The sequence below is a fragment of the Pan troglodytes genome, chromosome 2 (assembly GCF_028858775.2).
Source record: "Pan troglodytes isolate AG18354 chromosome 2, NHGRI_mPanTro3-v2.0_pri, whole genome shotgun sequence".
Lineage (NCBI taxonomy): Eukaryota > Metazoa > Chordata > Mammalia > Primates > Hominidae > Pan > Pan troglodytes.
In genome coordinates, this window is record NC_086015.1 from 170,614,481 (window position 1) to 170,627,012 (window position 12,532).

At 34.2% G+C, this 12,532-nt stretch overlaps 1 protein-coding gene and 1 long non-coding RNA gene across 3 annotated transcripts in view; one reads left to right on the plus strand and one right to left on the minus strand.

Moving 5' to 3' along the window:
* SERPINI2 (serpin family I member 2) overlaps positions 1 to 10,855 on the minus strand; it is a 33,525-nt gene extending 22,670 nt beyond the window's left edge. The window contains exons 1-4 of the mRNA XM_016942267.3: positions 10,550 to 10,855; positions 6,032 to 6,262; positions 4,456 to 4,650; positions 4,183 to 4,375 (exon numbers count right to left, since the gene is read on the minus strand). Of these exons, the coding sequence (XP_016797756.2) occupies positions 4,183 to 4,375; positions 4,456 to 4,650; positions 6,032 to 6,262; positions 10,550 to 10,796 (866 nt within the window). The 5' untranslated portion in view covers positions 10,797 to 10,855. The remainder of the gene's footprint in view (positions 1 to 4,182; positions 4,376 to 4,455; positions 4,651 to 6,031; positions 6,263 to 10,549) is intronic.
* LOC107970837 (uncharacterized) overlaps positions 1 to 12,532 on the plus strand; it is a 94,063-nt gene that overhangs the window by 80,331 nt on the left and 1,200 nt on the right. For both annotated transcript variants that reach the window (XR_001713782.3, XR_001713783.4), the window contains 2 exons: positions 6,055 to 6,173; positions 8,439 to 8,620. This is a non-coding gene — a long non-coding RNA (uncharacterized LOC107970837). The remainder of the gene's footprint in view (positions 1 to 6,054; positions 6,174 to 8,438; positions 8,621 to 12,532) is intronic.

A 12,532-nucleotide genomic window follows, 5' to 3' on the forward strand; every position in this document is an offset into this window, starting at 1 on the left:
AGTGCAATGTAATAAGTGCTATGATGTGAATTTTCCCGAAGTATTCTAGAAATATAGATAAGGAATGGTTCACTCTAACTAGGCATGTTTGAGTGCGATAACTTCAAGGGAAACCATGGAGGATTAATGGGAACTTATTGGTCAGACACCACAGAGAAGGGCCTGCCACACAGAAGAGAAAGGAGTGGAGTCTGAGAATTCAGAGAAGACAATGTTTCTAGTTTGGTATTGACTGGGCAGTGATCTTTTTAACAAAGAAAAAATAAAATAAAGCCGTCATTTATTTAGCACCTTCTAGTTGCCAGACTTTGTGCTATGAATAGAAGTATGTAATGAGATACTGTAACTGAAACTGCCAAGTTTTTAAATATCATTGGTGGCTGGAATTTGTATGGAAATGGGGAATACAACTGCCAATTATTGTTTTTGTTTCTATAAAAACAAAGATTCAAATTCAGCTTTTAAGGCAAATTGTTCTTTTGTTTAAGGAAAGCAATACAATGGGCTTTTTCATTTTGCAAGTAGAACCAGTGGGATGGAGATGGGGAAGTTTGAGATGACGAGGGCGTAAGCTATTTTATATGATATGAAAACATTGTTTTCACTGAAATCTCTTGGTATAGACGCTATTTTTTTTTTTTTTTTTTTTTTTTTTGGAGATAGGGTCTCGCTTTGCTGCCCAGGCTGGAGTGCAGTGGCAGGATCACAGCTCACTGAAGCCTCGAACGCATGGGCTCAAGTGATCCTCCTGCCTTATCCTCCATGGTAGCTGGGACTACAGGCACTCACCACCATGTTCAACTAATGTTTTTTTATTTTTTATTTTTTTTTTTATTTTCTAAAGACAGGGTCTTTCTTTGTTGCTCCTGCTGGTCTTGAACTCCTGGGCTCAAGAGATCCTCCTGCCTTGGCCTCCCAAAGTGCTGGGATTACAGGCATAAGCCACTACATCTGGCAACTATAGATTCTTGTCACAACTGGGAAGCTGGCCTTAGAGAGCATGGAAGAAAATCTGGGTCACCTTCTCTTTATACTGGGAAATGTTGGAGGACTCTGAATGCTGAATAGGAGGGAGGTGTAAAGATAACTCTTTTAGGTGAAGGTGGGTGCTAGCACCGTTGCAATGGTAGGCTAAGTATAACAACGGACAGAAGGAGACTATTTGGTACAAGAAATAGTCTACACTCAAGGAACTATCATAATTGGTACCTGGTTTTAAATTACTTGCTATGTTGTAAGTCCCTTTCACTATCACCAAGATTTCAGTAAAATTTGCTTAAACATTGAAGTTGTTCTTCTTGTATTAGTTTGCCAGGGCTGCCATAACAAAGTACTACAAACTGGGTATCTTAAATAACAAATAGATTGTCTCACAGTTGCAGAGGCTAGAGGTCTTAAATCAAGATGTCAGCAGTGTTGGATTCTTCAGAAGGCCGTGAGGGAAAAATTTGTTCTATGCCTCTCTTGTTGATTTGTAGATGGCCATTTTTTCCCTGTGTCTCTTCACATCATCTTCCCTCCATGCATATCTCTGTCTAAATTTTCCTTTTTAGAGGACAACAGTCATGTTGGATAAGAGCCCGGCCTAATGACCTAACTTTCATTACTCTGTAAAAATCTTGTCTCCAAATAAGGCAACATTCTGAGTTACTGGTTAGAACTTCACCATATGAATTTGGGTGGGGGGATGCAATTCAACCCATAACAGTTGTGCTTGGAAGAATTAAGAGAGAAGTCTGTGTCTACACTGTGGGGGTAGTATGGGAAGTGTGGAGTGCGGCCCTGGAGTGGAGATGCTGATAACAAGGCCAAACGTTCAAAGTTGTCTACACTGTGACAGCTTGGACAGATTTTTGGACTGTGAAACATTCCTCTAAGGATTCCTAAAAATGCTGTCAAAGGAAATTCTGGTGAAAGCCTGTATTTCTTCTTGTCAATTGAGGTTGGGGCTTATGCATTATTATTTAGACTGAAAAATCTAGCAATAAGTATCATTATCCACATTTTATATTGATAAAACCACAACTCAAAATGGTCAAGTGACTCTCCTGAGACCCCACTGGTGGTACATGTCACAGACAGTTTTCAAACTCAGTAATTTTTTTTTGTCTCCAAGAAAGTGATCATTTCAGAGCTAAGAGAAGTAAATTTGAAAATAAACAATTTAATTTCAAAAAATATTATTTCATTATTAGAAGGTAAACCATCTGTCATACACACCATTATACCCCAGTGTTTGGCATAGTAGGTGCTAAAAAAAAATATTCTTTGAAAAAAAGAATAATATCAAGTAGAGATATTCAAATGGCTGGGAAATGAAAGAGAAGTTGGGGTTAGAGACTCAGATTTTAAAAACCAGAATAACAGGGATATTTCTGAGAGAGAGTAAGAGGAGGAAAATTCTGAAGATGAAACTCTGATAAACATTTTTGCTTGGGAACAGAAACAAAATAGAAGTAAGTCAAGGAGCAGGGAAAATTTCCAGAAAGAGAGAAAGAAATAAGTCAGTAGTGTCCTGGGGACTAAAGGAAGAAAGCTTTTCCAGAAAAAAAGGGATGGTTAATAACACTTTGATCAAGATCCCAGAGTTAGGATGAGAGAAGTAGAGGATACTTCTTTCTCCACAATATCAAAGAAGGTAAAGAAAGAGAAGATTAATAAAGATTTACATAAATTTTGAGGTGATTTCTATAAATAGAGAGGAGAAAGTTTACCTGATGATAGGTTTTCTTTAGGATATAGAAGACTGGCACACTTGTTGGAAGTAAGAGAAATCAACCTAGAGCAGTAAGTGAAGGAGAGAAGTAATGTCCTGGTATGGTGTAGGTAGGAGTAAAGAAGGTTCTCTAGAGTAAGGAAGGAGTGCTGAGCTCTAGTCTCGGTAAAGCCAGAGGTGACTCCTTTCCAGGTTTTTGCTCCAACAAAATCAACAGTTGCAGTAGTTGCAGTAGTTGAAGAACAGGAGTGGCTTTTTTTTTTTTTTTTTTTTTTTCTGATACTGGGTCTCACCCTGTTGCCAGGCTGGAGTGCAGTGGCGCAGTCTCAGCTCACTGCAAACCTCTACCTCCCAGGTTCAACTGATTCTCTTGCCTCAGCCTCCCAAGTAGCTGGGATTACAGGCACCTGCCACCATGCCCAGCTAATTCTGGCAGCTAATTCTGGTGTTTTTAGTAAAGACAGAATTTCACCACATTAGCCAGTCTGGACTCGAACTCCTGACCTCAGATGATCTGCCCGCCTCAGCCTCCCAAAGTGCTGGGATTACAGTCATGAGCCACCATGCCTGGCCAGGAGTGGCTTGTTGAGTGGACTCAGAATTGAGGATAGTTGAGAAGAGAATTAGGAAAGGGATAAAGGAGACAAAAACATTAAAAATGTTAATGAGACTATGACTGAAATAACTAATGACTAGATCCTGGCTGAGTGGAAAAGGAAGTAAAAACCAAGAGGTTTAAGAGACCAATGGCCAGAAACAGGGGAGCACAAAACAATTGGGGCTTGATGAGTTTGAAAGGAAATTTAGAAATAAAACGACAGTATATAATCTATTACACATAAATCTCTTTTTATAAGTTTGGGTAGAGTGTGAATTGAGTCATTTGGGCACACCTTTCTTTTTGAAGTTTCTCCTGTCCCTTAGGAGCATGATGTTAAAAATTTAGTTCATAATTATTGCTTCCTGAGATAACCCTTTGCAATTTCCATTCTGTACTAACTACCTAAAATTGACTATAGGATTCTGTTTGTAATTCAATGATTGTTAGAGCACTGTCCGTCAAAGTGATATAACATATCTTTCAATTGTATAAAACATACCATTATAATTATTTTTTTCTTAATAAGAGATAAATATTAAAAATTCCAATCAGGAAAAAAGTGGAGAAAATTAGCATAATAAAAAGACAATAATTCCTTCTAATCCCAACACTCTAATTTTAAGACATATACTTATCTGTTACAGAGAAAACTAAGCACTTAAATTCAGTTCTTCTCATGGTAAAGCAATGCTAGCACAGGTAAGCCCTGCTTTAGTATCCAAAAGTAGAGTAAAATTTCCAAATACATTTGTATTTTCATTTGTGTCAATAGACTTTTCAAGTATTTGTTACCTTTCAGCTGACTGCTCAAATTCCTACGTGAGTGGAAACATAAGAACTCGTATAATAAAATAACATCACCAACCTAGGGAGGCTTATTTCTACTTCCTCTTCTTGCATCTCAGAGAGCCATTTTAGGATTTGTTGAGCAGTAATTAGTTTTTCCACTTCTTCTATATCCATACCTTCTGCAGGAAGTATGATAATTAAGCTAAATTCATCACCTTTATAAGACAATTCTAAAACTTGGTAGTTCACGGAAGATTCAGAAAAATAACCTGGAATAGACAAAATAAAATATCAAATATACTTGGCAATTCTCAAGACTATGATTAGGAACTGTGGTTTCTCACATTACCATATTTTGTTCTCAGAAGAGCCTTCATCATTGGAATTTTGACAGTTGAACCATTTTTCTTAGTAAAATTTATCAGCTGTGTGTCCTCTTTTCTGAATTTCTGTTTCCAATCTCCTTTGAAATAAATAGCATTCACCAGGACAAGCCGAGTCAGAGGGCCAAATTCTTCCCCTGAAAACATGTCTTTAATTTTTCCTAGGAAGTGGGTGGAGGAGGAGGTAAGAAGAAATGTGCAATAGTGATTCAGTGGAATTGCTTTGAATAGAATTAAAGCAAAAGTGTCTTTTGCAGATCAGTTTTGGATAGGGCATGTTATCATCTAAATATGGTAATTTTGAGAATAGACGGGATTGCTGTTAAATATTTCATGAAGAAACAGGTGCAAATGGAATTTCACTACAAAATTAGAAATATGAGACTGTTTTAGGCAAACTCAGATATACCTAGACTCTCCAATAAGATCATTTGTAACCATTGTATGTCAGACATAAAGAATAAAAATATTACTTCTTCCATATTTACTGGTATTATTCCATCTATTTCAAGGTCTTCTAAAATGTCAGTCATCATAAGTAAGTTAATGGTACACCCAAACTTGCCATTCTGACAGCTGTGTCCACTGACCATTGGAAAGGGAAAAGAATGGAGGATACTAGTATGATCCTTTTCCTCCAAATAACTGGTCTCCTATTTCTATGTCCAGTGAGTTTTTCCAAGTTATGAGAAATAGGCATGACTGGGTGCCATGGAGCTGTCTAGTGATGTCCTCATTTCCTACAGCTGTGAACATGGCTCACCACGCTTATCTCACACTTTCAACTTATGCTTCCCCATATAAGGCTTCCTATAAGGCATATGTCTTATAACATCACATTTTTCATAGCTGATTAAATAAAGAAACAAAGTACTATTAATTGAGGGCTTGGTATATGCTTGTCACTTCACATACATTATTATTAAAACTCCAAAGAATTCTGAAATGTTTTAATAATATCCTCATTTTAAATGGAGCATAGCTTATAACTTTCTAAGATTTCAACTCAGATTTGTATGAATTTGAATTTACTATATCCCTCTGTAGTCAACTATGAAATTTTTTGCTAGCTTGCATTTAAAGTGTAGACTACCATGTTGATGATAGAAATATTAACATTTATTATTAAATATTAACACATTCAACTAAAATATGTTAGTCATTTTCAGCATCTGTGGGAAAGAAGGCACTTGGGATTGACAGATTTAACTTCTACCTGGCCAAAGAGATTATTTCTGCTTTTATGCCTGAAAAATCTATGTTTTAACAAAAATTATTATTAAAATTATTTCATTAAAAATTCTATAAGCAGGTATCTCTCAAAAGAAAATAAAAGAATCAGTATTCTTTTCAAAGCAGCTTATAATTTCTTTCCAGTTTTACAATTTAATATTAATTTAAATAACTATGAAATGAAATAGGATATTTGATTCCTCTGATCCATACTGCAGTAGGAAAATATTCAGCCATTCTTTACTTTAGGATATTAAAAACCATGAATACAATGGCAAATAATAATTTTATGAAAATGGGAAACTTTACCATCTGTTTTTCTTTCTACCCAGGTACTTATCATCCCTGCACAAGCCTTTGCATCTTGAAAATCCACCAGTTTTATAGCACTCTGAAAAAATTCCTTGTTGCCATGGAGATACTGTTCTTTCACAGTGAATCCTTCTTGAAGGTAGAGGGCATTGGCAAGATTAAATGTAAATTCTTGTTTTTTCTCTGAGATGGCAGAGAAAAATGACTTCAGTACAAAAAATTCTTCCCCTAGAAAATAATTTTAATGTATATTGGCATATTGAACAACATAAAAACAACAGCTTTTCAGCTTTGCTATCTAAGTACTCTGATTCATATCACCGTTTTTTGCACCCTTAGGTATAACTAACAATCCCTTCAAAGTTAGTATAAATATTTTAAGGATGTATCTCCTGTAGAATATGCATTTTGTAGAGAAATCATCTTTTATATAGAAAAAAGAATGTCCATGCAAATTTGAAATTTGTCAAAAACAAGAATATGCATTTATAGAAGCTGAAGGAAAGTCCCTCTTGATAGTCACATTTAGCGCATTTTTAGTTATTGAAATTTATGTTTAGAATCTTATTCTTTGCATAACGTGAGCATGTGATACCCATGAAAAGGGAATGCTAATGAATGCTGATGGGGGCATGACAGTGATGAGCAATCCTTTTCAATATTACTTTTATTTCAGCTGAAGAAAAAATTGTTCTCTTATAAGCAACTGCACCTGTACAGGTTTTAAATTTTACAAGGCAACCTCTGTAATCATCTCTAGAGATGCGTAAGAATCAGAATTGCCTATTTCTACAAGTTCATGAATTTATATACTTTGGCTGTCGACATCAACAATAAAAATCTTTAACCATTTTAACTCTAACCACTAGCCAAAATAAGTCAGTCAGGGTCAACTAAAAGAATCACTTTCGGCCTATTATTTATTTTTGGACTGTTCTGACTGTAGTGTTGTCTGGAAGCTATATATGCATATGAGAGAACTCTACCCTGATATTTGGTTCAATAGCTTCCTGTTCATTGCGAAAGTGTACCAACAGTTTTCATTTCCTTCTGGCTTAATCTTAGAACTCAATCATTAAGTCTTGTAACTCTATTTCAAATAGGTTCTTTCTGGGCCTTCATTATATTTTCAGTTAAATACTGCAAATGCCACTTTCATAACCTAAAATTGATATATTCAATTAATCTTTATTCAAGAAAACCGGGTATTACTAAGAGGGACTTACTACTAGATTTCTATTGGAAATAAGGAGGATGTGTGTGTGTGTGTGTACCTAAGCTTGTGTAAATACATTTTTTTTAAAAATCAGAAAGCTAGCAGCCCATAGGGCATCTTTGTGCAAATAAAAATAGTTCCCTCTCTGGGGGCTGGGCAGCTCCATGGCCTCTCATCTTGTCCAGCTGGGTTACAGAGGCTACATTTCAGTCCCTACTTGCCTTTTTGGCCTGGTGTTCTCACAGCCTCACAGGAGGCTCTATGAAGTATACTGCATTATATTTCAAACTCCAGGATTCTCTGTTCACTGGTATATAGATACAGGTATAAACAATTACAGATATAAAAAAACTTACTTCCATATGATTAGATCTGAAGAATTTCAGTAATTCTTTATAACCCTGAAATTCCTTACATAAGGAAGGGAAGAAAGTTATGCCATTTTACTTATTTATATAATGATTTCAGATGTAACCATTTATTGTTGTCTGAAGCCTGAAACAAATATCTCAATAGCTGGGAGGCTACAGAAAAGGCTTTCTGAGTAAAGACATGAGAGCTTTTCCAAAAGAATTAATTAAGGTCAGAAATGAAGTGACAGAATCTGAAACTAATTTTCAGAAATCTGAAATACATGAACATCTTTAAAGGAATAAAAAAAGAGAGAAAGGGAGAAAAAGTAGTTCCAAATCATTTGTCAAAGCAAATAGATTTATGTCATGTACTTAAGGTCTAAGTCTATGTGACAAACAGCTGCCCTTTGATAACTTGTTGAACTCAGAAGTCAATGAAAAAAATGTCACTAAGTAGTACAAATTTGGAGAAGAATATAACATTATCTGCCCTATAAATTTTATTTGGTTTCTAGATTAATGACATTTTTAGCACAGATCAAAAATTATATATCTCCTAATAAGTAATGAGAACAAGTTTATTTCATTTTCTAAAATAGAGCCATGGATAACCCACAGGTCATGGGTGAATGTGGCTCTTGATTTGATTGTACCAGACCTCCAGAAAATGTTCTAAAATTCAGTGCATGTTCTCTTCTGCTAGTAAAAGTCTAAAAGCCAATTTTGTGTGCATATGGGAGATCCAAAGATGAAAACAAACCTAGTCATAGAATTATAGATTATTTCAGCCAAAAGGTCCAAATAAATTACCTAACCTCAACTCTTCTTTTTACAGTGAGGAATCTGAGGCCCAGAGAGATTAAGAAGCTTCACAAGTGACATGACTTGTGCCAAATCACAAGGTCATTTAGTTGCAGAACTGGGACAGGAATTCATGCCCAGTTCTCTTTTCAAAACCCTGTGGAAAAAAGCAGCACATTGAATTTAGCCTTTGATTCGTCATCAGCATTATCAGAGGTAAAGCAAAAGGGAGTATTAACAGATGTTCAGCAAAATGGAGGAGGTAAATTCAGAGCAGATGTTTTGACAATGAAGTAAAGAAGGAGAACTGAGGACACTGAGAGCCTTACATAATATATGAGAATTAATATTCTTATTAATATATTAGTGAGAATATATTGCTCTTATATTCTTAATCCTCACTGAATTATTTTAGGAATTAGCACTGAACAAATTATTTAACCTTTCTTTGCCTCAGTTTTCTCAGGTTTATTACAAGGTTGTTTACTTAACAAAGTAATTATAAATATTAAATGAGAGAATATATATTAAGCACATGAAACAGTGGCTGATATCCTTTCTATATTTTTGATAGTGTGTTATTACTATTACTTTATCATGTTCACAATTCACACCTGTTAAAACTTCTGTGTTTCTCTATATCATGTATCCATTTAAAGTAATTTAAGTTTTCACAGACTCTAATTTATGTATCTTCACAAATATTGTATTACTTTTTCAAAGCTATAGCATGTGGTTTAAACGTTTCTGGGAGTGGTATATTGGGATTTGCTGAAATTAATCAAGACTAAATCTGGAATACATTGGCTTCAGTGTGCACTATTTGCAAAGAAAAATTCTTACAATTAACTTCACTTCACTATTACCAACGTCTTTTCTGTATAAAATTGTCTTTATTTAAAATGAAGCAAATAAAATCTTGTAAATAGTATTTTCAGGAAAGCAAATTTCTAAATACTGCTACTCTGTGATAAGAAAAATACACTGAAATTATAGTTGTAGCAACTAAATTCCCAAATCAAAAATCTGTATTTAGAACACAGTATCTCAGAGTAATCCAAAAGCTGAAAATTAAAACAACTATAGAAACTGAGAGCATGAGATAGCTAAGGAGATGAGCAACAACTTTTTTTTTTTTTTTGGAGAAGGAGTCTGTTCTGTTGCCCTGGCTGGAGTGCAGTGGCACGATCTCAGCTCACTGCAACCTCGGCCTCTTGGGTTCAAGCACTTCTCCTGCCTTAGCCTCTAAAGTAACTGAGACTATAGGCACATGCCACCATGCCCTTCAAATTTTTGTATTTTTCCAGCCTGGTCTTGAACTCCTGACCTCAAGTGATCCACCCGCCTCAGCCTCCCAAAGTGCTGAGATTACAGGTGTGAGCCACCACACTAGCCAAGCAACAATTCTTTCAAATGGGATGCCAGCACAAAAGCACAGTATCCCAGTAAGAGGGATAGACACTATCCCAGACAGACCATGAGGAGACTCCAACAAAACAATCATCATTCACAAGCACAAAGGCCTCTGATTATTTAAATCCTTTTTTTTCCATTTTCCTTTTAAAACTAGTAACAAATAAGCTCTTAAAATGAACAAATTAATATTTTTTCTTGGTCTCGTTACAGATGAGGTGCATTTTTTTTAAGAGAAATGTTGGAAACAACCTACTGAAGAAAGGCTAAATAAGTAATGGTATTTCTATAAGAGGCAATAAGATACAGTAATTAAAAATCATATTTTGAATCAGTTCCATGACATGGGAAAATGATCACAACATAGTGATAGTGGAAGAATATGTATGTGTATAGATGTATATTTTATGAGTATGTACATACACAAACATGCACACCCAGTATAATCTCAGGCAATTAAAACTGGCTAAAACAAACTAAAAGAAAATGTACAAATATTTACTTAATTTTACATTTTTATAGATGTCAATTTCTTAATAATTTTTGTAACCTTTTAAAGGAATTAATTATAAATGAATGAAAATTACATTTACAATTCTCCATTTTATTACAATTTTGTACTTTTCATTACATTTTCACTTATTAAAATTTCTTTATCCTGAACTTCTAATATTAAAAAATGAATGCGTCCATATCTTATCCAGTATAAGTAAGGAGATGTAAGAGTCTCACCAGCTGAGGTTTCCTGTTGTTTTAAAGTTTGTCTTATCTGCTGCTGTGCTTTTCCTTTGGCTCCCAGTTGTACCATCTCAAGAACCAAAGTTATTCCAAGGGGTGAAAATATAATGTTGTCCTTATGAGATAAGGAAACCTCTTGATAAAGATCCACTGCAAATTCGGTATTTTTTTGAGCTGAGCATCTTGAGGCTTGACTTCCAAAAAACAGCAATAGAAGACTCCACAAGGAGATTGTGTCCATTTTGACTTCTCTGTATTGTTTAAATCAAAATATATTCATTTTCAAAAGAGTTTTCCACAGAGAGCTCAACAGAAAACTTTCTACCTGTTGTAGCTTTCTATCTTAATAGAACTTACTACCACAAGTGAACTCTATCCAATTAGATTTCTAAGTATCATCTATTCAGAAAAATAGTTCATGTGTTAATGGTATTTCTTACATATCTTCAAGAACCAGTAGAAAATATACTTGTAGTTTTGTAGCAAAAATCAAAAAAGACACTACAGTGTTGGAATGTTATCAATGGCAATGGTATCTCCAAATAGTTATACAATAGTTTTTTTCTATCTTTTCTCATGGTTAAGTGGGATAACTGTAACTCTGACATCAGGTAAACCTTCTGTGCTGTCTACTCTACAGTAATTTATAGATCAAGAGGAAGAAATGGAATAAAAACAGACTTACTCCAGTGTGGTTTTAGACCTATAATATTAGAAAATTAATGTATTCTAAAGCAACTGAGTAATCTGGCTAACTTTTTACAATTTTCCTCACGCTTTATTTTTTAGGACAAATTAACCCAAAGCCCTCTTCCTGCTTTTTCAAGAGAAGACAAATACAATGCAGAAAACCTGCAAAGTTTGAAACAAAATGGCAATCAAATATAAATGATACAATAAAGTACTATGCTCACTACCTGGGTGATGAGATCACTTATACCCCAAACCTTAGTGTCAGGCCATATACCCATGTAGCAAACCTGCACATGTACATTAATCTGTAATAAAACTTGAAATTATAAAAGAAAAAATATAAATAAAATGAAATATAGTATCAAAGAATTGACAAAAATACTAACAAATGTAAGAGTAGCAGCAATTAAAAACCATAAACAATTCACAAGACTAATAATACCCTATTAAAGTGCTCTCCACTAAAATTGCAGGAAATTCAACCATTTGATTATATCTCAAGCAGAATTAGTTTTGCAATATTACCACATATTTGGTAGAATGTTGACTCCAAGGCCTCATAAATTTTAGTAACAATAATTTTACCTTATAAATAATACATGTTAGTAATCTTTAACAACTTATCCATCAGTAAGTTACTAGGAAGTAACCCTTAATTAGGGGTAAAGATGAAAGCCTTTAGAATAGTCTGTTGTCAGCCTTAAGTAGAGACTTACATTTCTAGAGTGTTTTGCAGATCATTAAGGGTACCATAAATGGTAGGAGTCCCTAAGAACAACTATATTTATATATAAAGATTACTAATAGTCAAATATTGTTCCAAATTAAACTATGGAGTCATTATTTATCCTTCAATGTATTTTGTTAAACTGTATTTGTTTAGATATATATTTGCAAAAGACAAAAGCCTCAAAAAACAATCCAAAGCAATTGTTAGAAAATGTGTTGGTAAACTTTAGATATAGACCTATATGCTATTAATATCAAGCAAATGTTTCATTAGGGATTAATTTAGCATATGAGCTTGTAAATGAGAGTGCAACAATAGTTAAAAACCAGTGAGTAAGAGAAGTTTTACATGCAAAATAAATGTCTATGTATCATTATCTTCTAATATATTCAATTTCTCAGAAGACTTCTGACCAAAATATGTGTTTGTAGATATGTAGTCAAAATGTTATTAGTACCTTTATGTTATCAACTGGAAATACATTAGATATAGCTTTATGTATTTGGTTTATATTGGAATAATGAACAGTATTATTAAAAATGTAATTTTTTTCT